We start from the raw sequence: 27,522 nt of genomic DNA on the forward strand, positions 1-27,522 counted from the left end.
ATAATTAAATTATTACTAGTAAAAAATTAAATATATCTTATTGTAAAAAAAATATCTAAAATAAAAGTGACTTATTTTTATGAAAGGTTTAAAAATGAATATATTAGCTAAAAAGTATTTCATCCGTTCCATAGTAGTAGATGCATTTCTTTCCGGTATAAAGATTAAGAAAAATTGTACTATTAAGTGAATTAAGTAAAGAAAGAGTAAATAGAAAATGAAAAAGATAGAGAGATGGAGATAGAATAAATTAAGAGAGGATAAAGTAAGTGAGAAAAAATATGTTACTCCCTCCGTCCCGGCTAAGATGACACATTGCTTAGCCGACACGGGGTTTTAGGAATTATTGGTTAAAGTGTTTAATTAGAGAGAGAAACGGTGGGTGTAAGTATTAAAGTAGAGAGATAAAGAAAGATGGATATTTTAATAGGAGTGAGAAAAAGTTGTTGAGTGTATTAATTGGAGAGAGAAAATTTCTGAAAAAGGAAATGTGTCATCTTAGTTGGGACAAACTAAAAAGGAAAATATGTCATCTTAAGCGGGACAGAGAAAGTACTTAGAAAATGACTCTACTGGAATACATACCAAAATAACAAAATAACTTTATCACGGAGGAAGAAGAGAGAGCAAACAAATTTATTTATCAACATATTCAACACGTTTCGAAAGTTGAGCAGACAAAAGTGGTTGGTGAAGGCACAAGAGTCGTTCGCGACACAGACCCTGCCTAGTTGAACTTCAACCTAACCCCTCACATCTTCACATCTTCACATCTACACCAATTCATATCTCAGATTCTGGGAAAGGGATCAAGAATCATCACATTCTCCTCTCACTTGCTCAAAAACACCTCTTCATAATTAATGGCGCACAATCTCGCCCCGCCCAAATTCTCAATTCCTAATGCTAAATCTCCGGTTTCAACATCCTCTTCCTTGTTTTTCGCCCCCAAGACTCTCAACAATTCGTCGAAAGGATCGTGGGGTTCGGGTAAAGGTTCCGTCTTGACGGTTAAAAGGACAAACCAATTGAGAGTTGTGGCTTCGGTCGCAACGGCGGAGAAGCCGTCGACGGTGCCGGAGATCGTGCTACAACCCATCAAAGAAATCTCCGGCACTGTTAAGTTGCCGGGCTCGAAATCACTCTCCAACCGAATTTTGCTTCTTGCTGCTCTGTCTGAGGTATATTACTTACACACTTGATTGTCCATTTTTTTTTATCCTTTTTCTTAAATTGCCACAATGCATGTTATATTAAAGGGTTTATTTTTATGGCTATTGGTCTTGAAGGTGGCACATTTTTTTTATCTATTGTTATAAACGCAATGTTTATTTATGTGTTCTGCACACTTGTTCTAATACTGAATGTGAGTGAGATCATAAAAAAATTGATTTTAGTAATCGTAGTATCATTTGTGTAAGCATTATGTTACTCTTGATGAGTTTGAGACAAGACTAGATCTATTTCAATGCAACCTGGATGTTAAGGCCTCACATACTAGTAGTTATATTTCCATTATTGAGCTGCCAAGAAATCTCCCCCTTTGGTTATGTGGTTGGCATAGAGATGATGAATTTCTATGGGACGGAGGGAGAAATAGTTTAGTAATTGGTGAATCTATCTCCAATACTTATGCTGGAATATATTTCTTTAGGATTACTTGTTTGAAGCACTTGTTCGTCTGTAGCTGAAGATGAGAGTGTGAGAAGAAAAGTATCACATAAATTTTCTGTTCTTTTATACTCCCTCCGTCCCAAGTTACTTGAGTTGTATACCTTTTTGGGTTGTCTCAAGTTAGTCATTTCTCTTTTTGGCTAAAAACAAAACATGTAATCACACCTACTTTATTCTTTCTTTTACTTACTCTCTCTTCTTTCTCTTACTTTATTCCCTCCTCTACTTTATTTAAGAGCATCCACAATAGAACTAAGCCAGCCATAGGCCAGCCACTTTCTCTCCCTGCCACGTCAGCAACACTAAAAATCCACCTGCCACATTAGATTTAGGCCAGCCATAGGCCAGGCGCAATAAAAATAATTCAAAAACAACTACATTTACGGAAAAAAATTTACGATTAAATTACGGAATTAAATTTACGATACATATACGGGAAAAATTCGTTAATTTTATTTAAATAAAAAAGTACATTAACTAAAAATAAAAAAAATTACATAATAAAAAAAATCCGGACTTCCACACACGAGCCACCGCCCCACTCTACTCCTCACTAATTTATTAAAAAAATTCATTAAAAAATGTTAGTATGCCTTGAATCCGTTATAGTTTGCCGCTAGCCGAACGGGGGTCTCGCTGAGACATGTTTCTATTTTAGGTCTTAATTTTGTATTGGGCCTAACCCGTCGTCTGTGTGCCTATTTAAAAAAAATGCAACCGGATAAAATGAAACTTTAATCGCGTTTATATAGTTTTTCAAAAATTATTTTTAAAAAAATTAAAAAATAGCGCTGGCCGATCGGTACGCCACAATGGCGGCCAGCGCCCTCAAATCGGCTAGCCCACGCCGATTTCTTCGCCGATTTTGCGCTGGTCGTTTCCAATAGTTCGACTAGCGACGCGAATCGGCTAGCCGGTGGGCTAGCCGCTATTGTGGATGCTCTAACTCACTAAACACAACTTTCTTAAATCCCATGCCGAAAATAAACGCCTCCAGTAACTTGGGACGGAGGAAGTATATATTATCACATTTTGAACCTTTCACATCAACCTCAAATTTTCATTTGATTAATGTTAGCAATACTTTAGGAGTCCCTAGGCTCTTATCACAGGTCAATTTCAAGTATATTTTATTTTTTTATCTGTAAATTTATAAGTTAGTCAGTCATAAGATGCAACAAACTTCTGGTGGATCTTGAACTACGCGCTCCACAGTTATCTATTAATTTTTGAATTTATGTCTTCTTTTAAGAATGTTCCTGAAATAACGTTACATGTTTTCCAGGGAACGACTGTTGTGGACAACTTACTAAGCAGTGATGATATTCATTATATGCTTGGTGCCTTAAGGACTCTTGGGCTAGATGTGGAAGAAGACAAAGCTAATCAACGTGCGGTTGTGGGAGGCTCGGGTGGTTTATTTCCAGCTTCTAAAGAAGCTAAGGAAGAAATTCAACTTTTCTTGGGAAATGCAGGAACAGCAATGCGCCCATTGACTGCTGCAGTTGTTGCTGCTGGCGGGAATGCAAGGTATATTATTTACACACTTTCCACTTGTATTATATTTATGCCTGATCCTTGAGAGCGTTTCTTGTGATTCTGTTTGAGTTTTTAGACAAATGCTGTATCTGCAAGGGGCACTTAATACAATAAAATATTTCAATTGATTTGTTTGCATGCTAAGCTGCTACTAAATCCTTAGTGTGATCGGGTTTCTTACTGTCTGGCATATACACTCTGCTATTACTTTCAGCTATGTGCTGGATGGAGTTCCTCGCATGAGAGAGAGACCTATTGGTGATTTAGTCACTGGACTTCAGCAGCTTGGTGCTGAAGTTGATTGTTTCCTGGGCACTGATTGTCCCCCTGTTCGTGTTATTGGAAAAGGAGGTCTTCCTGGTGGGAAGGTGGGTCTTCGTTTCATATGGAATTTAGTTGCGTTTGTGGTAATTATTCAGGCATGCTTGCATGACTATGTCACGTACAGTAATGTCATATGCAAGCTTCAAAGTGATACCTATCTTGTCAATTCTCTCTAAGACGAAACGATACAACTTTCTGCTTATAAATGAGACTTGGGAGAAGCTAATAAATGTTGAATTTTTTGCCTTATTACTTTTCTTACATATTGGAACTGGATAGATTGATTCATTCAAAGTACCGAATGTGCTATTGTGAGTGTTGTTTTCGGTGCCAAAGATATTTGAAATGTACTTGATCTGGATAAGAGTACTGAAAGAACTTCTCCCTCCCTCTGAGCTTTACTTCCTCATTTGGGAAGGGAAACAACACTTTCCGTTAGAAGACCGAGAATTTATGATTTATCTTCTCTATGTTCTTTCCTTATGTTTGCAGGTGAAACTATCTGGATCCATAAGCAGCCAATACCTGACTGCTCTGCTCATGGCCGCACCCCTGGCTTTAGGAGATGTTGAGATTGAAATCATTGACAAACTCATTTCTGTGCCTTATGTGGAGATGACACTTAAATTGATGGAACGCTTTGGCGTCTCAGTAGAGCACAGTGACAGCTGGGACCGGTTCTTGGTCCGAGGAGGTCAAAAGTACAAGTAAGTTCTCTCCACTAATCTGTAAGCAGCTAAGAGTAACTCGATTTTGTCGAAGCTTTAACTTGATGCATTCATCAGGTCTCCTGGGAAAGCCTATGTGGAAGGCGATGCCTCGAGCGCCAGTTACTTCTTGGCAGGCGCTGCTGTTACTGGTGGAACCGTTACTGTTGAAGGGTGTGGAACAAGCAGTTTGCAGGTATTTGGACCCCATACGATGTTGTGATCTTCCTGAGGTTTTCAATTTCTAATATCTTCTTCTCCTGTGTTTTGAAGGGTGATGTTAAATTTGCCGAGGTTCTTGAAAAAATGGGTGCTGAAGTTACCTGGACCGAGAACAGTGTGACTGTTAAAGGACCTCCTCGTGATGCATTTGGGAGGAAACATTTGCGACCTGTTGACATAAACATGAACAAAATGCCCGATGTGGCCATGACTCTCGCTGTTGTGGCACTTTTCGCAGATGGACCCACTGCTATAAGAGATGGTATGACCGCCTTAATTCAAGTAGTATAACAAGTTTTTGGCAACCTCTTATCATATGTTTGTCTTCTGTAATTTTGTTTAATTAGTGAATAGTAATGGGTGAAATAGTTGGACACAAGGGGTTTCGATATAGTTAAAAATGAAAACGAAAGCAACATAAATGATACCTTACCTTTAATCCTTAATCCTATCTTGAAACAATGGACCTGAACTAGGAACATCTATTCTCAATTTCTTTGATTAACTTTTGCTCACTTTGTTTCCTTTTCCTCAGATTCTTCTACTTTCGATACTAATTAAGCTGACTTCTTTTCCCTCATTTGTTTGCAGTGGCTAGCTGGAGGGTTAAAGAAACCGAAAGGATGATTGCCATATGCACAGAACTTAGAAAGGTTTGTTGCTTTTTAGGCGTGCCTCCTCGATAGATAGATGGATATCTATTGTGTTGTTGTGATCTTATATCATTGCTCTACTCGTATCTATGTTTCAGTTGGGAGCAACGGTTGAGGAAGGGGCAGATTATTGTGTGATCACACCACCCGAGAAATTGAATGTGACGGCCATTGACACGTATGATGATCATAGGATGGCGATGGCCTTCTCTCTCGCTGCATGTGCTGAGGTTCCAGTGACCATCAAGGACCCCGGATGCACCCGTAAGACCTTCCCCAACTATTTTGACGTGCTTGCTACGTTTTCCAAGCACTGAAAGACGAGGAAGCGAATGAACAATGAATCGCAGATTACAGTGAGAATTGTTTTAACAGTGAAAAAACATATTTAATGCTGGAAATAATTTTTGTTGTAGACATAGATTGAATTGTTGTGAGCATTTCTTGAAAAATAATTAGTGTTTCGTGTGATGTATTCTTGTCAACTTGGCCAGCCATGCCATGCAATGCCATGTGAAGAGCAATAATATATCCTAGATTATTATAAGGGTTTTTGCCTTAAAAACCATAAACTTTTCTCGAATTCCGGTTTTTCTCACCAACTTTAAAATTTGTTTTTAAAACCACGAACTTTTGATTCGTTTGCTATTTACCAACCCGACCCGAATACCAAAACTCCGGTGCAAAATTGTCCAACGTGGATAATCGGAAACATGACTTGGAAACTGATTTTTTGACAGTGAAATCACGCTATTTTTTGAATTAAAACTTAAAATTAAATAAGTAATCTTCAAAAATTTCTGGAGATGCACTCTGCAATTCTGAAGCTCTTCAATCTGCAAAAAATTTAAGAAATAATCTTCAATGAATTTCTCAAGATGCAATCTGCAAATCTCGAGATACTCCTTCATCGATATCTCTTCAATCTGCAATTCATACGGCCAAATCTCTTTCTCAGCTCTGCCTCAATTCTCTCTCACAGCCGCGCGCAGCTTTGCTGCCTCCGTCGAATTGAATGTAGCTTGAGCGATCAGATGCAGCCACCTTCGTTCCCATCTTCACCGGGGATCTTACGTCCAGCCTCAATTCTCGTCTAGCTCCGGTTCAATTCACGTTGTCTCCTGTTCAATTTCATTTCGCGAAGATCTGCTACCGACATTACTGTTGCTTCCCTTCTGTCGCCTCCACCGAGGTCTACCCTGTCGCCAGCGTGCGAGCCGATCTCCCATCTCCATCGCTCTTCTCCTTCTTGAAACCATCTCCGTCTGTCTCCACAGCCTTGCATCTGGTTGTTGGTTTCGTAGACAGCGCTACTGACGAGCGGCTGAGGCGGGGAGGAAGGGGGTGGCGGCGCTGAAATTTGGGGAGGCAAGGGTGTGAAGAGGGAATATGGTAAAGATGAAGGGTTAGAAATGAGAATTCAATAAAGATGAAGGGTGGAAAAAGTGAATATGGCAAAATTGAATAAGACAAGTGGCATGCCAAATAGGATCCCACATGTGCTTTTATCGCCAAATAGGATTAAAAATGACACATAGACCAGTCGGGTTTCACCGGTGACCCGCCGTGGGAAGAAGCAAACGAATCAAAAATTTGTGGTTTTATAAACAAATTTTAAAGTTGGTGGGAAAAACCAGAATTCGGGCAAAGTTTATGGTTTTTTAAGCCAAAAACCCTTATTATAAATACATGTGTGTCTATATAATTTCTTACTGCAATAACTGTAAAAGCAGTTGAACATGGAGAGAGAGAGAGAGCTGTGTCACCTTATAACATTTTAAATGGTTGAGTTTGATGTATAATACCAACATTTTGGAATTTTGAATTAGGCATTTTATGGGTATTCCACTGTTATGTACTCCCTCCGTCCTAAAGAAGATGTCACATTTGGGAAATGACACGTGATTTTAAGAGATGTTATTTTGTATGTTAAGTGGTGAAAGAAAATATAATTTTATAATTGATGTGAGAAGGAACTTTTTCCAAAAAAGGAAATGTGACATCTTTTGTGGGACAAACTAAAAATGAAAGTGCGACATTTTTTATAGGACGGAGGGAGTAGTAATTAACTTGGTATCTCTCTATGTTTATAAATTAGGAATGTCCCTTTTTTATTATAGAAAAAGTCACAAAATCTTTCTAGTGTAAGAGCATCCACAATAGCGGCTAGCCGATTCGCGTCGCTAGCTGATCAGCTAGCCGAACCATTGCAATCGGCTAGCCGAGAATCGACGAGAAAATCGGCGTGGGCTAGCCGATTCGGGTGCGCTGGCCGCCATTGTGGCGTTCCGATCGGCCAGCGCCAATTTTCGTTTTTTATTTAAATTTTTTGAAAACCTATATATACGCGATTTTAGTTTCATATTCATTTGCACCACTTGTTTTAACGAGTTTTCTCTCTCTCTAAATTTCTGTACAAGAGCAACATCGAACGATGGACAACAACAACGAGTCCAGTCCGACGATGAGCGGCTCTCATACTCCCATGGTACCCGTGGGATCTAGATGGGACCAGATGGGCGGGTAGATGGGCCCAGGGTTTAACGTCCCTTGGCAACAGTTGATGGGGATGATGGCTGGAGATCCAGGGGGGATGCAGGGGGGGATGCAGGGAGGAACCTGGGGGGATGCCGGGCGGGGTGCAGGCGAGCGGCGGACAGTCAGCGCCGGGGTGGAGAGGTATGCCCCAGATGCAGCAGCAGATGATGGGGATGATGTGGCAGGGACGGATGCAGCACGGTATGCATCCCGGGATGCAGGGGCCACCGGAGTGGGGGGGGAACCCGGTCTATCGTCCCTCTCTTGATTTTTTTACGGCTTCGTCTCACACGTCGAACCCAGTGGAGACGCAGTTTACTGGCGATGACATTTTGTCATTGCATGAGATGGAGATTGATTTCGGGGAGCCGGACACTCCCGTTCCAGCGGGTCGGGCCGCGCCGAAGAAGAAGAAGGCCAAGGAGGGCAAGGTGGTCGGCGAGTCCTCGCAGCCTGGTGTTGACGACACCCCCACGCGGAGGAAGTGGACGGAGGATGAGTACGCCGGCGTGGCCAAGGGGTGGTTGTCGGTTTGCGACAATCCGCTGGTTGCGAACAACCAGCGGGTCGTCAACATGTGGGCGAAGATTAGAGCAGCCTACAGGAGGAACTGCCCGCATGGGAAGGACTACAGCGGGGAGGAGTGCCGGAAGGGGTGAGAACGGATCAGGGCCGCGGTCGGCCGATTTTCGGGGTTGTACGTCAATGCCCTCCGCCAGATGACTAGTGGGCAGAATGAGGAGGACGCCCAGAGGATAGCGGAGAGTCAGTTCCCCTTGTCGGGGAAGTATAAGGAGTTCCTCTTCTGAGAATGCTATGTGTTGCTGAAGGACTCCGAGAAGTTTCGGGCGGGGTGCGACGCTGGGTGGCCGAAGAAGCAGAGGTTGAACTATTCCGGCGACTACAACGGCAGCGGCGGCGGATCCCACGACCTCCCCCCAGATGCTGAGGAGTTTCCGTCCCCTCCATCCTCTTCTCGTCGCCCTCGCCCGGTTGGCCAAAAGCGGGCGCAACGGGCAGCGAGGGGAGGATCCCCCCTATCGCCCCAGGAGGTCATCTCGGCACCTGCCTCCCCACGTGCGTACACCTTATTCTCGCGTGCAAAAACGGAGGAACGGATGTTCGCGGTCTTCCAAGAGTGGAAGGCCGCAACCGACCCCACGGAGAAGAGGTCCCACTACTCGATGCTTGAGAACATGCGGGTGGATTTGGATGCCTCGAGCGCACTGGTGGGGGGTTCAGCGCGGGCTCAAATACCTCGGGTGGCGCCGGCGAGGACGGCGGCGGCGACGACGAGGAGTAGAGAGTGGCGGGGCTCGTGTGTGGAAGCCCTTTTTTTTTGAAAAAAAATAATGTATTTTTTTTATCTATGTACCTTTTTTTTAATGAAATGAATGAATTTTCCCGTATATGTCTCGTAAATTTAATTCCATAATTTAATCGTAAATTTTATTCCGTAATGTTTTTGAATTATTTTTATTTCGGCTGCCTATGGCTAGCCTATGCTGATGTGGCAGGTGGATTTTTAGTGCTGATAACGTGGCAGGGAGAGAGAGTCGATGACCTATAGCTGACCTATTTCTATTGTGGATGCTCTAAAGAAACTGTTGGAAGATAAACCCTATAAACTCTTAATTGCAGTTAAACTCTCATAGATATTGTTACTATTTACTAATGACTCTTTGTGCATAGCAACATCGCTGGATTAGTCAGCTTGCTTGAGGTTTGGAAGGTTTGCTTGCAAACCTCAGCCTTCCATTGCGTGGGCTTCGGGTAGCTCGGTGTATGGATTGAACACCAAAGTGCTGTTTTCGGAGAGGGATAGAACTGATCAGCCTGCTACTTTGTATGTTGCAACTAAGAAGGCTGGTGAGGAGATTGCACATACTTACAATCACATCCACGGGCTTTCCCTCACCAGATTGAGATTCTTCACGGTTTATGGGGCATGGGGGAGGCCAGACATGGCATATTTCTTCTTCACTAGGGATGTGTTGAAAGGGAAGGCGATTCCCATCTTCGAGGCTGCTGATCATGGGAGTGTGGCTAGAGATTCACCTACATTGATGATATAGTGAAGGGTTGTTTGGCTGCATTGGATACTAGTAGTATAGTACTCAACAGTTCTTCGTATTTATCCTCTGTAGTTAATAAAGGGCTTTTGATAAAAATCTAGTTCTAATTGGTTTCAGCGGTAGCTGTTGCAATTCAATTTGGTGAAAACCAAATTTGTTTCAGCAGTTTAAAGGAAGTGATATTATTTTAAGTCAATGACATTACTGCAAACACTGCGTCGAGGATATAGTAGCTAACGGACCATTTCTTTTCCTCTTCAAGAAAAAAAAATACTAGCAATAACGAATTCCTAGTCACCTGAAAAGTGAAAACTTGTTTATAGGTAATCTGTTGCATCTGATCAAACTATTTTCGGACCCATGGCTCCAAAACACACACACCCATCTGAAGACTGAGAAAGAGAGACGATTACACTTGGTGCAAGACGTGGCGGTCTTGGGTGGCAAAACACACACACATCCATCTGAAAGATTGTTGGCGTCTTGGCTGGAAGTAGAAACAATGTCAGCTCAAAATGAAGAATCAAATCATGCAACCTGACGATGGTGATGATGGTTGCAACGGCAAAAGAAGCCTACACCGAGATCAGAAGTCATATTTTGTTCTTCCACTTCTCAAGATAAGGCAGAGCATATCAGGGAGGTTTGAAGAAGACGACAGGAAGTTCCAGGCCTCGAGCATCAGTCGCTTTCTTGATCCTTTGAAATGAACTACCTATGTCCAGAAATTAGGCAGAATTTGAAAGAAAAATGTTGTTCAAAAACCTGAGCCAGAAAATGAATAACAAATCAATTTTCAGCAGTCCATAAGCATATATTTTACCTTCACATCCAAAGGCATTCCATGAAATTGGCCTGCACCTTCGGGTGGTGTCCAGTTATAAAGAGAGCATGGTAGGAAAAGCACTGAAGCACCGCCAATCATGTCTTGGAAAGCTTCTCCTCTGGAGAACCTTTTTATGTTAAAGTTAGGTTTAGATTTAACAACCCATGCAAGAGCTAATTGGTCTCCAAGCATTCGAGAAGCTTGCATAAATTTTGAACTGTAAACTGCTAGTACTTCTTGTAAGAATGCCACACCCCTGTAGACAAAAAGAGAGTATTATTTATTCATTTTATTCACTCATATCAAGCACAAAAGTTCATCATATGGACTAGAAAAATTTGCTCAGAAACTCAAAGTTTCTTGCAACTTGCAATCGAATCATAAATATAGAGCAAAGAGGGAAAAAATGTACCTCTGAATTCCATCAGCAGTACCCCTTACAGCAATGAATCCTGAATTTAGAGGTTGATCTTTGTTGTTCCGAAATGTAAGAGCCAGATCAAAATTAGGATAGTCGGAAAATATTTCTCCAAGGTCCCCTATTACTGCTATGTCAGAATCCGTGAAAATGAAATGAGTCACTTGTTCCTGCTTTTGTTTCAGCTTCTCAAGTCTTGTTTGCAGAAACATCTGCAGAAACAACAGTATTGCAATTGAGTGTGGGAAAGTCTTGCTACTGAACTGTAAATCAATTTATAAAGAAAATCTGCCAAAAGTTCTTACATACATGATAAAACATAAGCTCTAACTTAAATAAATAAAGATGTCCATTAGTAGAAGTGAAGTGCAATATGAAGAGAATTTACACAGAAGAAATTTAACATACATAATTTGCTTATATTTATTACTACCTCCGTCCACGAAAATTTGTCCCATTTTTCCATTTCCGTCCGTCCCCCAAAATTTGTCCCATTTCACTTTTACCATTTTTGGTAGTGGACCCCATATTCCACTAACTCATTCCTACTCACATTTTATTATAAAACTAATATATAAAAGTAGGACCCACAATCCACTAACTTTTTCAACTCACTTTCCATTACATTTTTTAAAACCCGTGCCCGGTCAAACCGGGACGAATTTTCGTGGACGGAGGTAGTAGATGCTAACTATAGGTAAAATACCACTATTCTAGTCCATGGGCAAACTAGAAAGTTTAAAGGTTCGTTAAGAAAGTCATCTCAAGATGCTTGCATTTAATATAAGATGAGCATGTAAAGACAGAAATAAGGCTAGTTTAATCAGCTCTTGTAACATGTGGTAGTTGATTATCACCTTTATATCCTTCATATAAAGTATCTAGTACATATAAGAGTCATCAAACTTAGTTAGGAAAAAGAATGTCCTAATTCCCAAAATGCCCTGCGCTCTTACAATGTAAGACCTGATTCTTTGAAGCATCAACTTGTCTCTCGAATATTCACCTTGTATTGGTTGAATGGTGACGATATCTCTATGCAGCGGGAGATCAACGGCAGGATCAGTAAGAATGATAACATGACTTTCAGGCATGGTTACCTAGAATCATAATAGACCATCAAATTAGTAGACTCAACTGAGAAAATTTAATGACATTCAGACATTGCACATACAGCATCCAGATAGTGTGATTAATATGACCCAGTCGGGACAAGTGGAAATATAATGGGAAAGATGGTGTCATATATATAATTCAAGTCCATATTACTAAAGTTCATTATGGATGTATAGTTCTTCATAAACTGCTGGCAGTTATGGTATTAAAATTGTTTTTCAGGAAGCTTCTAGAAAACAGCAAATGCCTACCAATGGTTGCTCATACACAGAGACTACAAGAATTCCAACCCCCTTCCTAGGGACTAAGCCTTATGATAAATGAAAGGTGTAAAGAATCAAAAATTAAGACAGACTTAAAACTATTGACTATGGATATCTGGCCCGCTGACTTCAGAAATGTTTTCCATGATATTTTTTCTAATAGTATTCGCAGATGATCCACATCCAATTTTTAAACAGAGATAACAGTAGCTCATATTGTAAAGTAGACAGTTTCTGCAAAGCAAGGCAAATCTATTTCACAAACCAGATTGTCAACATGTTGCTTAAGCTATAATACGCAATTCAGCTTAATCTTATGGAAGCATGAAGAAAAATTAGCATAGATATCCAAGATAATCATGATATCTAAACAGCTCTTAAGTTATGTGAAAATGCATGAAGAGTCATTTTCATATTCACCATATAAAGAGGAAGGAGGAGACAAGAATGCTACTTCCCATTTATCTTTGTTAGATGACAAATAACTACGCATGTGGATAGGAATAGAATTTCCAGATATCATTACTTGTATATAAGATTAATTTGAATTATAATTTTCAACAACTGATTATTCATAAAACTTATACCTGTAAAAATCCTATGCATACTAATATTTCAGCTTACGACTGGTCATGTGAGTCAAACTCATTTCAATAATTGTAGCTTTGAAAGTGTGATAAAGAAATACCTGAACAAAATTTAAGAAAACATTCAAAATAGCCATCGACCTCTCCACCTTGTTGTATGACACGTTCCCAACACTAACCAAGTCATTTCGTCTACTGTCACTGTCAGCAGTGGAGTTGTAAGTAGTGAACACAGTGACTAAAGCTACATGGTCCGTTGGGAGAGAGTTGTTACGAAACTTCAGAATTTGTGTTCGATTAAGAGCCCTTGTTCCTGAAAATATTGCAGGTCCAGCACTCAGATAATGAATGATATGCTTATTATAGTCATGAATTCTTACTGGACATTTAAATATACAAGAACAAATAGTAGGAAAATATAGGTTTAAAACTGTGCATGGATAAAACTGGTATGGAATCATCAAAGTGCTCATGCCTGTAGCCTGAATTAGATAGCGAGGAACGTAATATGCAGTTCTAGATCCAGCAAGAATGGAAACCCTTTTATCTTTAAGAAATTGATGAGACAATAAAACCAGTGGACAAATATTTATCTCTAAAGAAATTGGGGAACCGTGAAAGAGAAGCTAAAATTTTTTCCCAGAGGGACTGAATTTGTCCAACCTTGGCATTGCAAACGATTGTGAAGTCCCTCCCCAGCTGCAGGTCCTTGAATAAGATGATCGGGCTTCTTTGGCTTCTCCTTAGGTACATCCCGAGAATCCATTTGTTGATGAAGCTCCTTGACTGGAAGAAACATCTTAATCCCATTTCTTAAACATAAAAACAGCATAAAATCCTAAAGGAAAGATGAAATGATCTACCTGATAGAAAGTGGGGGATTAAAATAACAGCGGGAAGAAGTAAAAGCAACCGATTCCATCCAACACATATTCTCTTTCCCAGCACCATACTGTATACTCCCTCAAACAGCTTACCACTACATTCAACTGCAGTTTCTGAATTCCAGCTCTTTCTGCACGATTTGAACTGCAATAACAATGAGAACAGGAATAACAATAACAATAACAATAACAATAACAATAACAATAACAATAACAATAGAAATGTATGCAGCTTTCTAGTTGTACGCACAAATCAGCAAACGAACTTGCCCTCCACACACACACGCATTCCACATGAAAAGTGACATACAATACAAATTAGCTTATCCCATAGCATAGCCCTATATTTCAGAGGATATTTAACATTGAGTATTAGGCATTAATCAGTTCCACACTTGCGACTTAGTGAAACACACAATTCTAAGCATGGAATAAGAATTAAAGGATGATTTCCTTGATTCTATAAACTTGCCCAGATAATGAGATCAGATCAACTTACGTTAGTTAACAGCTTTTAGCAGAAGCAGAGGATCAAAGAAATCTCATTAGCAGCAACGCTTCTCTGATCAGATATCTTCTATTCCTAATTTCTTACTGCTGCTTCTAACGAGATAATCGCGCATCATTCGGGTCGGGTCTCTCATAATTTAGCCCATTTCAGTAGGATCGGGCCTTCTATCTGGGCTGAAAGCCTAATATTCAATTCCAGGGGCACAATGCAAAGTAAGAAAATGTGGAGGACTGAACTGCAAATATGTTTGTGACATATAAAAACCCTTTTACTGCCGATTTTTCGATCTTCACTCTAGGGTTTAGTACAGCGTCTCCGCACACCAGCTTATCAGCTAGCCGCCACCATGGGACGTATGCACAGCAGAGGGTGAGCTTTCTTTGGTCTTTGCTTTCGCTCGTTTATCTATGTCTCTATTTCTAATTATTGAAATTGCATTTTATCAATGATTACAGTAAGGGTATTTCAGCGTCGGCACTTCCGTACAAGAGGACGCCCCCGAGCTGGCTCAAAATCTCTTCCCAGGATGTACGTGATTACACTTCCTTTTATCCTGTTTTTTGTCTTCGGCGGATTTTCTTGTTAGTAGTTATTCATGGTGTCTCTTGTGTTTAGTTGAGCAATGTGATGCTTTATTGTTTTGTGCTTTGTTATCGTTTTTTTTTTTCTGAGTAATCACTATAGGCGCTGAGGTTTCCTCGCTTTCTCAATGGGTGAACTGCACAATCTGGTCATTCTGTACCGTTTGTTGATTTATACAGGGCTTTTTGGTATACTAATGTCCTTTATTTGGATGTGTTTCCTCTACTCATACATGATTGGTTTTGTCTTATGTTCAAACATTCAGTTTAGTGCTCATAGTGAAAAACTGAAGATAAGATTGAGGCTTGAAAAACTTAATTATCTTGATTTTCAGTTCTAGAATTTTATGTTATGAATTTATAGGATTTAAAGTATATATCTAAGTAATAATTCTCATTTCAATAAAAGTTCACAATTCTTATACACCAGTGATTGTTAGAGTAGTCGGTAGTTACATAGGATTGTTATTTAATCATGGTTTATGCGCACTTCGAGTAATGCTTTGGAATTTGGATACATGGCATTTCATATGTTATTGTTTGTTAGCCTCCAGCCCACTAAGAAAGAACTCACTGAAGTAACTTTGTTTCTAGAATACCCCATACATTGGTGTAGTTAAAAATTACAGTTATAAACTCTCTTTACTTGCTTACTTGCTATTCTTGTTATAAAATTTCTGACATTTCATGAACAATAAATGTTCATCTCCTAATTTAGGTTGAAGAAAACATTTGTAAGTTTGCCAAAAAGGGTTTGACACCATCTCAAATTGGTGTTATTCTTCGTGATTCTCATGGCATTGCCCAGGTGAAGAGTGTCACTGGCAGCAAGATCTTGAGGATTCTCAAGGGACATGGTATTTCTGTTCAGCTAGCCATCCTTTGTTCTGATCATAATCCATGACTGCTGCAAGTTTCTAAATTTTACCTGTACACAGGGCTTGCTCCTGAGATTCCTGAGGATTTGTACCACCTCATTAAGAAAGCTGTTGCCATCAGAAAGCATCTAGAGAGGAACAGGAAGGACAAAGATTCCAAGTTCAGGCTCATTCTTGTTGAGAGCAGAATCCACAGACTTGCTCGCTACTATAAAAAGACCAAGAAGCTTCCACCTGTCTGGAAGTAGTAAGTTCATATTGACTTTGATAACTAAGCCGTTTCTGACTTTCTGTAGTATTCATAAACTGCCATCTTTGTTTGCTGACTTCAAAAACAAGCTCATGATTTTGTCCTTACCATGTTAAGTGGGGTATTTTGTCACTTGGCTCTGTTTCTCTGCAGTGAATCTACCACCGCCAGCACTCTCGTTGCCTAGAAGAAAGAATTTAACGGGGACTGAGGATTTGTTAATCAAGTCATATCTCATTATAGAAGTCCTATAATAGATTCTCTGTATCCAAGACACTTTTCCTTATTTGTTGTTGAGGCATATTTTGATATTGGACGACATTTTCTTTGATTTGTGAAAGATGACTTAAATTTATATGGTCTTCGTGTCATACTGATCTTTGGGCGTTTGTCTTATATAGGTGGGATTCATATTTTACTAATTTTTTCAACTTACTTTTCTTTATATTTTTAAGGACACATGTCGTAACTAAATAAGTCTCTTTTTGCTGGACGAACGGAGTATACGATAAGATAAATACTGCGGGCCAGTTACTCTTCACGTCTCCATCTATGTGTCCAACACATGTGCTATTCAGAATTTAATATATAAGGAATTATACAACACCTTTCTCATTTCATTAAAAATGTACGTATAAAATTCTGTTATGAAAAAATTAAAAAATCCATTAGGTACATCCTAAAATCTGATCTGCCCCATCTTAATTCACTCAACCCATTGGTGCATCCACAATAAGGGCTAAAAAATAGCTCTAAGATTTATCACAATTAATTTTTTCTGTCGCATCAGCATTTTTTCTTTGTACATATACAAGTTTGTTTAACTCAACTTTCAAAGGGGAAAAGGAAAATAAGATTTATTTATTTCAATATATATTTTAATATAAGAAAAAAGAGCAAGATTGAAAGAGTGGAATTTCACTATAATACAGGGATTAGATGTTAATACAGAGATAATCGTAAGACTAATCTACATTTGGAAAGAACAAGGCTTAAGGGTTACAACAAATTTGGGTTGGCCTGCCACATCACAATAGTCAGCATCTTCTATCATAGAATAGACAGCTCTTTCTTCTCTAACACACATGCACCATATAATTTTCACAGCTCCCACCCATTAACTTTCCTTCCGCACCATTCTCAGCTGATATCTCTGAACAAGGCAGCCGCCACAAAAATTCTATATGGAAAAAAAAACAGAATTCCTAGCTCACAGCACCAGCATTTTTAAACAAGATGTGATAATCTATCAAGTGTTTGTCGCTATCATCAATCTCATAATTCTTGGGCACCTAGGTCGGGTTTCGTAGGATATTCAAAGCCGTGGAGAGCAGGCATACGTCTCAGATCTTCTTCTGAATAGCCAGGTATAAACCAGAACTTCCTATCCATCCCAAATACCTATAGTAGAACATGCACTCTTATAAGACATGTGCAAACCAAAGGCAATGTTTAAGAAGATGTGTATTATACTCTATCGATACATGTTATTGGATTAATACCAAACAAACAAATGAAGGATGTTGAAGAAATGAAATCAACTACTTTTAGTGGTCTGCATGTATCGAAGAGACATCAAAATACAGTTGGAATTATTACTCCAGAGGACACTGAAGTTGGAAATTTTAGAGCCTTACCTGCTCAAAGTTCCTTTTTCTCCCAAGATCATAATGCCATTTTGGAGAAGACTTTTTCTCATAAGCCTAGGATACATAAACCCCAATTATGAATAAAGAAAGAAAATAAAATTCAAGTTAGGTGATTTCAGAAAAAAATATTATCAGATGACAGTAACAATTGCATGCTTCGGAGGAATATAACCAAAGGGCCAAGATGGAAGGACTAAAAAAGGAGTTCTAGGAAGTAGCTCTGGAAAATATAGCACTGGAGTAAAGATAGACATTCAACATATCCTGAAAGTTATATAAAAAACTTGGTTTATCAGCGCTGTCCCATAAGGTTGAGACCTTGCTCATTCTTAATCTTGATTATGAGAACAAAGTGTAAGTGAAATACCTCAATAGTTGTTGTGTTGGCACACACCAATGATATGTGCAGAATCAGGAATCCCATCACACTCAGCGCAAATGCCAAATTCAGGACTGCAAACATTACATATATCACAGCATAATATATAAAACTCAGGAAAGGGGAAAAAGGGAGAGGTCACCATACCAAATGCAAGAAAAGTGGTTGCAAGAGTTCCAGGAGTTCCAGGGATCTCTCCATCACTAAAGAATTGAATGAAGTGTGGCAGTAATGATAAAGTCACAACGCTGGTCTCAAGGAACGTGTAGAACTGCACCGAAAAAAGAAAATAATGTAATCAATGTCATTAATCTAATGAAGTATAGATGCAATCACTAATCAATGCCTTCACAAAACCACTAAATGCCAGATCAAATTCATTTCCATGCCAGAAATGAAAAAAAATCCTTGGGAGACAATACTAATTATAATAAGAGAAATGCAATGAACAAAAATTGCTGTGCCAAATATATCTTATGGCAAACAGCATTCGTAAACCATAATAATCAATTAAAGATTCACATCATCATCTAGATTGGTGAATGCCAGCCAGTATCACATTCAGCAAGTTAAAATATCATACCAGGAAGAGAAGGAAATTTTTGTAGTTTAAAGCCCCCACACAATTGACAACCCAAACACAATGATGGTCCATCTTCAGTACACACCTCCCACCTAAGATGGTAATTCAACACAAACTCATCAATCATAGAAAAACCAATATTGAAATCTGACAATCTCCTACTCCCTATTTATGCAAGAAGCACTAACAAACAGAGCAGTGATGGCAGCGAGGTGGCTTCAACTGGTTGCACTTTCTACAAAAGCGAACTCTACTATTCTCTGTGTCAGATGGAAATTCTGAAGCAGTTAATGGGTCATTATCTCCCCTTTCTTCATCTGCAGCTGGCCGCCAATTCGGAGGCACAGTGCCTGGGTCTGTAAAGACAACTGAAAAGTAACTCCATAATAGCATCACCAACTGCAGAACAAGTAATTTTATTAGTAATTTTGTTTCATAGCATGTGTCGCAGCAACATGTTACTCTCCCATTCTATAAGAAAACTCAAAGATGATAGCCAAACAGAAGACAGTAATTCCACAGTTACAAAATATAAATCGGTACTTCAAATTGGACAGCAAACAGCTAAACCAAAATAATTCATAGTCCTTTTTCTAGTTCATATGATTCTAGACCACCTGATTCAAAACAGTGAATGAACAATCTCACAATGATCCCACATTTTACTATGCCCGATGCAAATGAAGAAAAAAGAAAATATATATGAACACACCTCGATAGCTTTTGATGAGACAGACAGAACACTAACTTCAACTTACAGAATGACTAGTTCAATATCCAATAATCATCAATGTAGTAGACATTCCTGTATTCCTAAACTTGCTGATCAAGCTTCGAGAATACAAGTTTTAACACACATCACACTGTTCTTCCTGATTAAAAAGATCTTAACCACATGAAATAAAAAAAAATAAAAAATCATTTTTTCCACGATGATCACATTAAATCAAAAACAAAATGGTCATTCTCGAACATTCTATTTCACTTATCAAGTCCAAAGAAAGATTCATAGAAAATCCCCTAAATTTCCCAATGGAGTCAAATCGAAGAAACGGACGGATCAAACTCCACAAATCATTGAATTAAAAATTCCACAAACAGAATAGCATCATATTTTTGAAACAAATAAAAATGAAAATCGTATTTGAATACCAGAGAATGGAATAGCGCGAGGACGAAGAAAGCGATGAGTGAATCGAGGCCGCCGGCAGCGAGTCCAGGGCCGTAATTGGTGATGACGACCGCGTAATAGCTGACGCCGACGACGCCGAGAACCAGTAAGATCATGATCGAGCCGAGCCCCCGCAGCGCCGTACAGAACTTGAAGACGTTCCAGGCCATAACGGCACCAGATCTATACATGATAATTGTTCGATTACACAATCAAAATTAGCTACAGGAAAGAGAAGCCGGGATTAGAATTAGGTGATTTGAATTGTGGTTAGGGTTTATGGATTCCGATTCCGCCTGACGAGTATGAGTCCAGGTACGGTGGACATGGAATCCAATCGTGAAATATAGAGACAATCAGACAAGTTATATCAACTGCATTTGCATACCAAAAATATAGAGTAAGACTATTTCAAAAATAAAAGCTAATGTTAAAAGGATATTGATTTTAAAAACTGGCTAAATTTTAATATTTTCCATGCATTTGAAAATTGGCCTAAAATATCAGTATTAATTTTACATTTTGTTTATTATTTTTCAGAGCCGATCAATAATTGTATCTGGCAATTTAGATGTCTTTTTCTTTATCTTATTTGATACTACTAAATCAATGTAATAATTTATGTTATTTTTTATTCTACTTGCTACGGAATTAAAAAGTAATCTGTATAGTATTATAAATATTTCACGGTAAATTTATGTAGAATAAGTTTTTTATCGAAGATATCTTATTTGAAAATAGATTCAGAAATAACTAACATAATACAAAGTTTGTTATATTTTGCACAAATTTTAAATTTCACAGAAAATAACAAAATTTGTCGTAGTTTTAAGGATCTAATCCCGTTTTGAAGTAGGGAAAATATCATGCTGGAAAGTAAATATTTTATATTTAATGAAGCGGATAGTGTTATGCAATAATATGATTTATTTTTTCAAAATATATTATAAAAGAAATTTATTTATTATGATACTAAAGTGACAGTGTATTTTAAGAGGAAAATATTTAAAAAAAAAAATCAAAACAATCGTAAAGAAATATGTCTCCATATTATTATTTATAAGAATAATAATTGCATCTTAAGTACGATGGAGAATAAAAAATACTTAGAGCATCCACAGCACGGCTCGTCGCCGTCGCGATCTCGTCCCGCCGAGATGAGACAGCGATGAGACCGCGTTGCAAACTGCATCTCATCCCGTCGAGACGAGGTGGCTCGTTGCGCGTCGCGCGCGGAAGGGCATCGGGACGAGCTATCTCGCCACGCGCTAGCGCCACATGGCGCGCGCTGGTGCTAGGGGTGACGCCCACTCGTCGGCCCACGAGTGGGCGTCGTTTTTATGATGTCATAATTAATTATTTTTTTTAAATTCGATTTTTCGAAATTTTAAAAAAAATTGTAAACGGTAATATGACCGTCCAACGGTAAAAAAAAATATATCTCTTTTTTTTTTCTTTTTTTATTCTATGAATACTCCCTTATTACTTCTAGTCCTCTTTCATTCTCCATTCTACACACAAACAGTCATCCTATCGATTGGGGGGGATTGTACAATGTTTTGGGTGCTACCAGTTCCGGTTCGTCGTCGGGCACCCAAGGCTCGACGACGCCGGCCGCGTACCAAACACCACATTTTGATGTGGATGCATACTATCGTCCCTCCACCCAGAGGTATGGGCAAACACCGAGATTATCCCAAATTACGGAGAATTTTCTGGATGGAGGCTCCGCCAGGTTCGGCGTCAATGCCGAGGAGGTGAAGAGGAGGAAGAGGGCGACGACGAGGTTCTGGGGGATCATCTAGGCCGTCATCCATACGGCCACAAGGAGACGTTGGCTCTGTACGACGCTTGGGTCACCGTCTCGTACGATCCTGTCGTCGGGAATCAACAAACCCGCTTGTGTTTCTGGGAAAAAGTCACCGAACTTTACAACTCAAAAAAGCCGAAGGGGACCACCGCCGCAACGTGAAGATGTTACGCGGTCATTGGGACCGATGCGACAAGATGTCAAAAAAAATTGCGTGATATACAGGGAAGAAGCGACGAATTACCAAAGCAGAGCTAGTGGAGCGGACATTCTGAGAGCGGCGTTGCGGGTCTTTAAAGACGACACCTATAAAGATTTCAAACATGTCGATGTTTGGTCGCAAGTCCACCACCTTGAAAGGTGGGCTGGTGGTGTCCCGTCTTGCACGGGGTCGAACTCGAAATGCACGAAACACACGGCGGGTGGCCAATACTCGTCTAGTGAGGGCGGGTCAGGCAACGCCTCACAAGAGGTTGAGGGCAGGACTCCCGATGCAGAGGGCCCCTCCGGTTCACGACGTCAGCCGCAAGGGACCAAGGCAGCGAAGGCGGCCAAAGGGAGGGGGAAGGGGAGGGGCCGAGGCGAATCAAGCCAGGTGGGCTCGGGCTTGGGCTCAAACACCCTAATGTCTATGTAGCTACTCGCCACGATGGTTGACACTTCAAAAATGACGCCTCCCCGATATAGATGCCCATCTGGACGACATTGAGCATCTCAGGCAACAACTTGGTATTCGGTCTCGATCTAACTTGGGTGCATCGCCATCTACTTCGGGGGATGATTCGCCGGCGGAGTAGTTTTTATAATTTAATTTAGAGTATTTTAAATTATGTATTTTTTATTTTTTTAGGATTTTAAATTATGTATTTTTTTAGGATTTTAATTATGTATTTTTTTTTATTTTTTAGGATTTTAAATTGTAATTTTATTTTATTTAATGAAGTGTGTTTTTATTAATTGAATTTGTTTTGGAAAGAAAAATAAAAAATGAAATTGAGATGAATAGTTAAGGGATGAGATGGTTAAGAGATGGAGGGGTGTAGGTGTTTTTATTAGTTAAGAGATGGAGTGAAAAGTGCAATGGAACCCATGAATAATTAAGGGATGGGATAATTAAGAGATGAATAAGAAATAGGTATGTGAATGACCTTCTACACCTTTCATTGCTTCGAGGGCAGAATTGTCATCAAAGACATTTTACATGTTAAATTTCCGTCTATATATCTAATACGTATCGAAAGTGTTGTTTATATCAAATTTAAAAATTAAAATAAGAACTCATTCTTTAGGATTTCATTTGTGTAAGTTTTAATAAGATGATGGATTTAGAAGTTCATATTTATATTTGCCATGTAAGTAAGTAGAGTATTTAATTAGACTGATACGTGAATATATATAGAAAAGTTGTTAATAATTAAATTCATATATTTTTCACTTTTTTAAAAATTTGTATAAAAGTCGAAATACATCCGTGATGCATACGAATGTAGATAATCCAATTAATTAAAATGCTTTACGGCACTCACTGTAGTGGACAATATAGCATTCATCGTCCGGGCCATTGTCTACTATAGTGGATGCCTGCCCCAAGCCCTCGCCCCAGCCGCCCGCCCTTCACATAGTCCGTAACCCTAGGCCGGAAGATCGCCCAGACGATGATTTTATGAATTATTTTTCTCCCATTGTCACTCCCATTTTCATCATTATTTCTCACGTCTTCCAATCTCTTTTCCTATTTCACTTCTCTCTCACTCTAGTAAAATGACTAAAGAAAATTGGTCACATAATAATCATAGAAACTTGCTTGTAGCTTTTTCCAGTTATTTTAGCATTGTACATTTTCATCTTTTTAGTATCATGATGATTTTCATATTGTGGTTTTAAATTTTTATTTTATTTTGCAACTTTATTTTACAAGTGTATGAAATGGATGATAAAATGCTGACGTGACGGACGAAAAATGAAGATAGAACGGGTGTATAGTCCGCATTATAGTGGATGGCCTAAATGATCTAGATCTTATCCAATGGAATACATTAAACTTTGGTAAGTTGAAAACTTCCATAAACATTAGATTTGTTTCTCCATTCTCAATCGTTAAATTTAATTGATAAGTCTTGGTCAAATTTAGAAAACTTTTAAACTGTAACAACTTTGAAAACGTTGTGTTGGCAGTTAAGGTTTGACGATGAACATCTAGAACGTTTCTATAAACATTTGTTGCTTCAAACAAAATATTTTTTGACAATATCTTTTACCAAAAATAAATATTTTTAAAAATATATATAGAATCATTTGCATCTTCAAACTGTCCAGTGATTTTCGTATTTTTTTTTTTGAACTTTTTGAATGAGATTTTCCTACCGAGTTAAAGTTAATTTATACTCAATGAATAGTTAAAAATACAAATTATAAAACAAGTGTGAAATACATGATTTTTAATGAGAACCAAAAAAAGAGTTGGAAATTAGTAAATACTCCCTCCATCTCAAATATTAGTTTTCCAATAAATTACCAGAAAATCATAATTCATTAAACGAGACCATAAGATTCTCAATCCAGTATGAGATAACCGTACTTATTGGAAACTTGGAACAAAACAATTCTTTCAAATAATATTGACTTTGTTAATGTTTACTACTAACAATTACATACAAAAGATTAGGTAAATTGAGGTTTCAAATTTTAAAACTATTTGTAATAAATAAGTGAGGTAACGTGTGGCCGTGCTCTTTTAACTTGTGGGTGAATATTTTTCCCTTTCCAAGTTTAAAAGTCATTATCCTCAAAAACCATTTTTAGGTATTAAAAATCAAAATTCAGTTTTGTGTTTAGAGAAAAGGAATTTAGGGCTGGGCAAACGGTTTGTCGTCGGTTAATTGACTAACCAAACCGATTTTTTGAAAATATATAGAAACAGTCCAATTCTGGTTCTCCAATTCACATATTTTCGATTATCGGTTATAACCGCGAACCGATCAGTCTATCTGAAATAATCAATAAAACCAAAATTAAATTAAATACTATAAACCCTATTTTTTTGGATTAGCATAACAGAGCAACATAAAATAAACCCTTTTTTTAATAATTTTTTTGCTATGCATAAAAATAAAATATAGAGATATGTGGAAAAATATAGTCATAATAGCGTAAAGTAGTAGGTATATTTCTTCCAGAGTCTTTGTTCTAGCGGCAAGGAGCTTAGACATCAATGTATGAGGTGCCGAGTTCGAGCCCTCTTAACCTCAGTTGTAATTTCCTCCTTTCTTATGAGTTTATATATAATATTGAAATTTCTGATGATATTTCTTGACAGGAGATATGCAAAGTGTCAAAATATGAAATTAACTGAGGTAACTGATTCTTGAAAGACATGCTGGGTTACTTTCTTGCTTAATTTTGATTAAGCAATGGTAATTATTTATTTTAAAGATAGACTTAACCTTAAAGCATGCAACAAGGGTGTATATTGATGCCCGAATGTGACTAATTCATGTCTTGTCAGAAAAAAGAATGTAGAGAGAAAGGATCGAGCTGAAGATGAAGAAGATCAGCCACTGTCTCGGTTTTATCCCAAGTTAGAGGTTTGGTTTAAACAGACTAGTTAAAGTGGGGCGAAATGAGTGTAAAATAGTTACAATGGAAAGAATAAGAGAGAAAATGAATATTCTGTTCGTTCCACTAGAAGTGAGTATGAAATTTAAGAAAATGACATTTATTGAATTAAGTTAATAGAAACAAAGCCGGAGAAATAAAGAGAGAATACAATGAGAAGAGAATAAGTAAGAGAGAGAAAACAACTTGATTTTTGCTAAACAAAGGAAATCAATCACTTGCAATAGGACAACCCAAAAATGGAAAATTGATTGCGATGAGACGAATGGAGTAGTAATTAATATTTAAATTTTACTATTTCATCTAAATTTTATTCTAATTTCTAAATTATTTTATTTAAATGACAATTAAAATATCACATGACCTCTTCTATTTAATTAACTTATAACTAGAATAAAAATGGCTGATTATATTATAATTTTGACAATTTTCTAAATTATCTCATGAATTTGAATATGGGGAAAGTTGAGCGTGACATGAACGATGGGAATATATCATGTGGTATAAATTATTATACGACGTCGTTCCACTCCAGATTTATGTCTTTTACAAAAAAATTACTAACCCTAAGTCTTCTTCTTCTTCTTCTTCTTCTTCTTCTTCTTCTTCTTCTTCTTCTTCTTCTTCTTCTTCTTCTTCTTCTTCTTCTTCCTCCTCACAATTCAATCCTAGATTATATCTTGATAATATTTATCTAGGAAAGCGAATACCGCCTATCTATGTTCTAAAAATTCTCTTTTTCTCCTTTATTTATTTTTCTTGTTATTCTATATATCTTCATATTTGTTTTTTCTCATAATTAATAATTTGCTGTACATTGTAAATGTAAATTACTGGATAAAAATAGTATTAATTAATTTATTAATAAACAAGGTAATAATTAAATAATTTTGCATTAAAATATGTTCGCATTTATTAAGAAATTAAATGACATGAAAAATAAGAATATCTCGATTACGTGTAAATTGTAGTACTCCAATAAGCAAATACTCCATCCGTCCCTTAATAATGGTCACACTTCATTTTTACAATAAATGGTAAGTAGGTCTCACATTCCACTAACTTACTTCACTCACATTGTATTATAAAACCATTATAAAAAAGTGAGTCCCACGTGACCACTAACTTTTTCAACCAATTTTTCTTTATATTTCTTAAAACACGTACTCAGTCAATGGGTGACAATCAATTGGGGACGGAGGCAGTGTTTTATTTACTCTAGGCATTCATGTAAATTCCGATGGTTGCAATTTGCAGATGAGTATCATGCGCCTGTGCGCGGCGGTGAAGCTGCCACGTCACCTCAAGAAAAATGTGGTGGTGGTGGTTGGCGCCACCGGCACCGGAAAATCACGGCTCTCCATCAACCTAGCCACCCACTTCGGCGGCGAGGTAATCAACTCGGACAAAATCCAGGTGTACAAGGGCCTCCACGTCACCACCAACAAAGTCGCCATCGTTGACCGCCGCGGAGTCCCACACCACCTCCTTGACTTCGTCCGCCACGCCTCCCGATCGTCTCCGGCGGGTCGGTCTCGTTCGTCAAGGCTCTCGCCGCGGACTGTGCTGACGTGTACGACTTACGGTTTGTTTGGGTCGACGTGGCGATGCGTGTTCTGCACGCGGCGCTGACGTGGAGGGTGGACGAGATGGTGGAGGAAGCGCGTGGGTTCTACGATCCCAGCGGTGACTACAGCCGCGGGATAAGACGGGCGGTGGGAGTGCCGGAGATGCATGAGTTTTTAGGGAGGAAGGAATGCTCGAGCTCGTCCACGAGAGGAGGGCGAAAGTTCTTAAGGTGGCGATTGATGAGATCAAAGCGAATACTCACAAGTTGGCGTGTCGTCAAATTGAGAAGATTGTGAGGCTGCCGGAGGATTTGGGGGTTGGGGGTGGAGCTGCTCCGTCATGATGCAACCGCAGTGTTTGAGGCGGCAGGGGAATGGGAGAAAGTGGTGCTTGGGCCTTGCACCAGGGCTTTAAGTCGTTTCCGTTCGAAAAATATCATATGCTGAAAATCTTCTTGATGTACAAAATTAACCTACAGTCTCCAACTTTTCTAAGCAAAGAAAAAAAAAATTTGATATACAAGAATAAAAACTATAGTATACTCATAAATAAATGAATAAAAGCATATGATAGATGCTGTGTTTTTTATTTTTTAAATGCATTATTTACATCCACTATCGTCTCTAGTCCGACATGGAGAGGGGTGTATACCTGCCCGACGATGGTGCTAGAAGCAGTTGTAGACTATCTTCTCTAGATT

At 38.6% G+C, this 27,522-nt stretch overlaps 4 protein-coding genes and 2 pseudogenes across 8 annotated transcripts; 4 read left to right on the plus strand and 2 right to left on the minus strand.

Annotated features, from left to right (window-relative positions):
• Positions 1-694: 694 nt before the first annotated feature.
• On the plus strand, positions 695-5,666 carry LOC125196811 (3-phosphoshikimate 1-carboxyvinyltransferase 2-like). Its single transcript, XM_048095442.2, has 8 exons — positions 695-1,181; positions 2,960-3,204; positions 3,428-3,581; positions 4,030-4,244; positions 4,323-4,440; positions 4,518-4,728; positions 5,058-5,119; positions 5,218-5,666. The coding sequence occupies exons 1-8, from the start codon at positions 864-866 to the stop codon at positions 5,434-5,436; spliced, it is 1,542 nt and encodes a 513-aa protein (XP_047951399.2). The 5' UTR covers positions 695-863; the 3' UTR covers positions 5,437-5,666.
• A 3,187-nt stretch (positions 5,667-8,853) lies between these two features.
• On the plus strand, positions 8,854-9,732 carry LOC148927225 (UDP-glucuronate 4-epimerase 2 pseudogene; annotated as a pseudogene).
• A 227-nt stretch (positions 9,733-9,959) lies between these two features.
• On the minus strand, positions 9,960-14,471 carry LOC125196814 (uncharacterized). 4 transcript variants are annotated; one of them, XM_089057091.1, is made up of 9 exons: positions 14,326-14,471; positions 13,806-13,971; positions 13,606-13,728; positions 13,044-13,255; positions 11,933-12,076; positions 10,971-11,188; positions 10,556-10,814; positions 10,312-10,447; positions 9,960-10,219 (listed from the first exon to the last, which is right to left on the minus strand). In XM_089057091.1, exons 2-8 carry the CDS (start codon positions 13,891-13,893, stop codon positions 10,319-10,321), a joined length of 1,173 nt encoding a protein of 390 aa, XP_088913217.1. In that variant the 5' UTR covers positions 13,894-13,971; positions 14,326-14,471; the 3' UTR covers positions 9,960-10,219; positions 10,312-10,318. The 4 variants fall into 4 exon arrangements, with proteins under 4 accessions (XP_088913217.1, XP_088913214.1, XP_088913216.1 ...); XM_089057088.1 differs by having other exon boundaries at positions 9,960-10,447; XM_089057090.1 differs by having other exon boundaries at positions 9,960-10,447; positions 13,806-13,957; positions 14,326-14,467.
• Positions 14,472-14,564: 93 nt separating this feature from the next.
• LOC125196818 (small ribosomal subunit protein uS15) lies at positions 14,565-16,401 on the plus strand. The gene is made up of 5 exons (XM_048095451.2): positions 14,565-14,706; positions 14,793-14,865; positions 15,637-15,775; positions 15,857-16,043; positions 16,200-16,401. The coding sequence occupies exons 1-5, from the start codon at positions 14,684-14,686 to the stop codon at positions 16,231-16,233; spliced, it is 456 nt and encodes a 151-aa protein (XP_047951408.1). The 5' UTR covers positions 14,565-14,683; the 3' UTR covers positions 16,234-16,401.
• A 547-nt stretch (positions 16,402-16,948) lies between these two features.
• Positions 16,949-20,227, minus strand: LOC125196816 (putative protein S-acyltransferase 14). Of its 2 annotated transcripts, XM_048095449.2 has the most exons (7): positions 19,810-20,223; positions 18,846-19,056; positions 18,658-18,749; positions 18,222-18,345; positions 18,063-18,148; positions 17,684-17,749; positions 16,949-17,447 (listed from the first exon to the last, which is right to left on the minus strand). In XM_048095449.2, the coding sequence occupies exons 1-7, from the start codon at positions 20,017-20,019 to the stop codon at positions 17,322-17,324; spliced, it is 915 nt and encodes a 304-aa protein (XP_047951406.1). In that variant the 5' UTR covers positions 20,020-20,223; the 3' UTR covers positions 16,949-17,321. The 2 variants fall into 2 exon arrangements, with proteins under 2 accessions (XP_047951406.1, XP_088925917.1); XM_089069791.1 differs by lacking the exons at positions 16,949-17,447; positions 17,684-17,749 and adding an exon at positions 17,756-17,959 and having other exon boundaries at positions 19,810-20,227.
• A 1,598-nt stretch (positions 20,228-21,825) lies between these two features.
• Positions 21,826-27,165, plus strand: LOC125194636 (adenylate isopentenyltransferase 7, mitochondrial-like; annotated as a pseudogene).
• Positions 27,166-27,522: the final 357 nt, after the last annotated feature.

Source organism: Salvia hispanica, chromosome 4, assembly GCF_029641045.1.
Source record: "Salvia hispanica isolate PSC_SH4W2 chromosome 4, Shi_PSC_v1, whole genome shotgun sequence".
In the NCBI taxonomy this organism is placed as follows: domain Eukaryota; kingdom Viridiplantae; phylum Streptophyta; class Magnoliopsida; order Lamiales; family Lamiaceae; genus Salvia; species Salvia hispanica.

What these genes read in the sequence shown, in the direction of transcription:
- LOC125196816 (XM_048095449.2), bottom strand. Translation starts at nt 20,019, where the DNA reads ATGTATAGATCTGGTGCCGTTATGGCCTGGAACGTCTTCAAGTTCTGT. An exon ending in CTGCCATCACTGCTCTGTTT is followed by an intron (nt 18,750 to 18,845) that starts GTTAGTGCTTCT and finishes TTACCATCTTAG; the next exon opens with GTGGGAGGTGTGTACTGAAG. An exon ending in AAAATTTCCTTCTCTTCCTG is followed by an intron (nt 18,346 to 18,657) that starts GTATGATATTTT and finishes TTTTCGGTGCAG; the next exon opens with TTCTACACGTTCCTTGAGAC.
- LOC125196818 (XM_048095451.2), top strand. Translation starts at nt 14,684, where the DNA reads ATGGGACGTATGCACAGCAGAGG. An exon ending in GGACGTATGCACAGCAGAGG is followed by an intron (nt 14,707 to 14,792) that starts GTGAGCTTTCTT and finishes CAATGATTACAG; the next exon opens with TAAGGGTATTTCAGCGTCGG. An exon ending in TCAAAATCTCTTCCCAGGAT is followed by an intron (nt 14,866 to 15,636) that starts GTACGTGATTAC and finishes CTCCTAATTTAG; the next exon opens with GTTGAAGAAAACATTTGTAA.
- LOC125196814 (XM_089057091.1), bottom strand. Translation starts at nt 13,893, where the DNA reads ATGGTGCTGGGAAAGAGAATATGTGTTGGATGGAATCGGTTGCTTTTA. An exon ending in CAATCGTTTGCAATGCCAAG is followed by an intron (nt 13,256 to 13,605) that starts GTTGGACAAATT and finishes CAATATTTTCAG; the next exon opens with GAACAAGGGCTCTTAATCGA. An exon ending in ACTGCTGATGGAATTCAGAG is followed by an intron (nt 10,815 to 10,970) that starts GTACATTTTTTC and finishes TTTTGTCTACAG; the next exon opens with GGGTGTGGCATTCTTACAAG.
- LOC125196811 (XM_048095442.2), top strand. Translation starts at nt 864, where the DNA reads ATGGCGCACAATCTCGCCCCGCCCAAATTCTCAATTCCTAATGCTAAA. An exon ending in GCTGCTGGCGGGAATGCAAG is followed by an intron (nt 3,205 to 3,427) that starts GTATATTATTTA and finishes TATTACTTTCAG; the next exon opens with CTATGTGCTGGATGGAGTTC. An exon ending in GTGGAACAAGCAGTTTGCAG is followed by an intron (nt 4,441 to 4,517) that starts GTATTTGGACCC and finishes TGTGTTTTGAAG; the next exon opens with GGTGATGTTAAATTTGCCGA.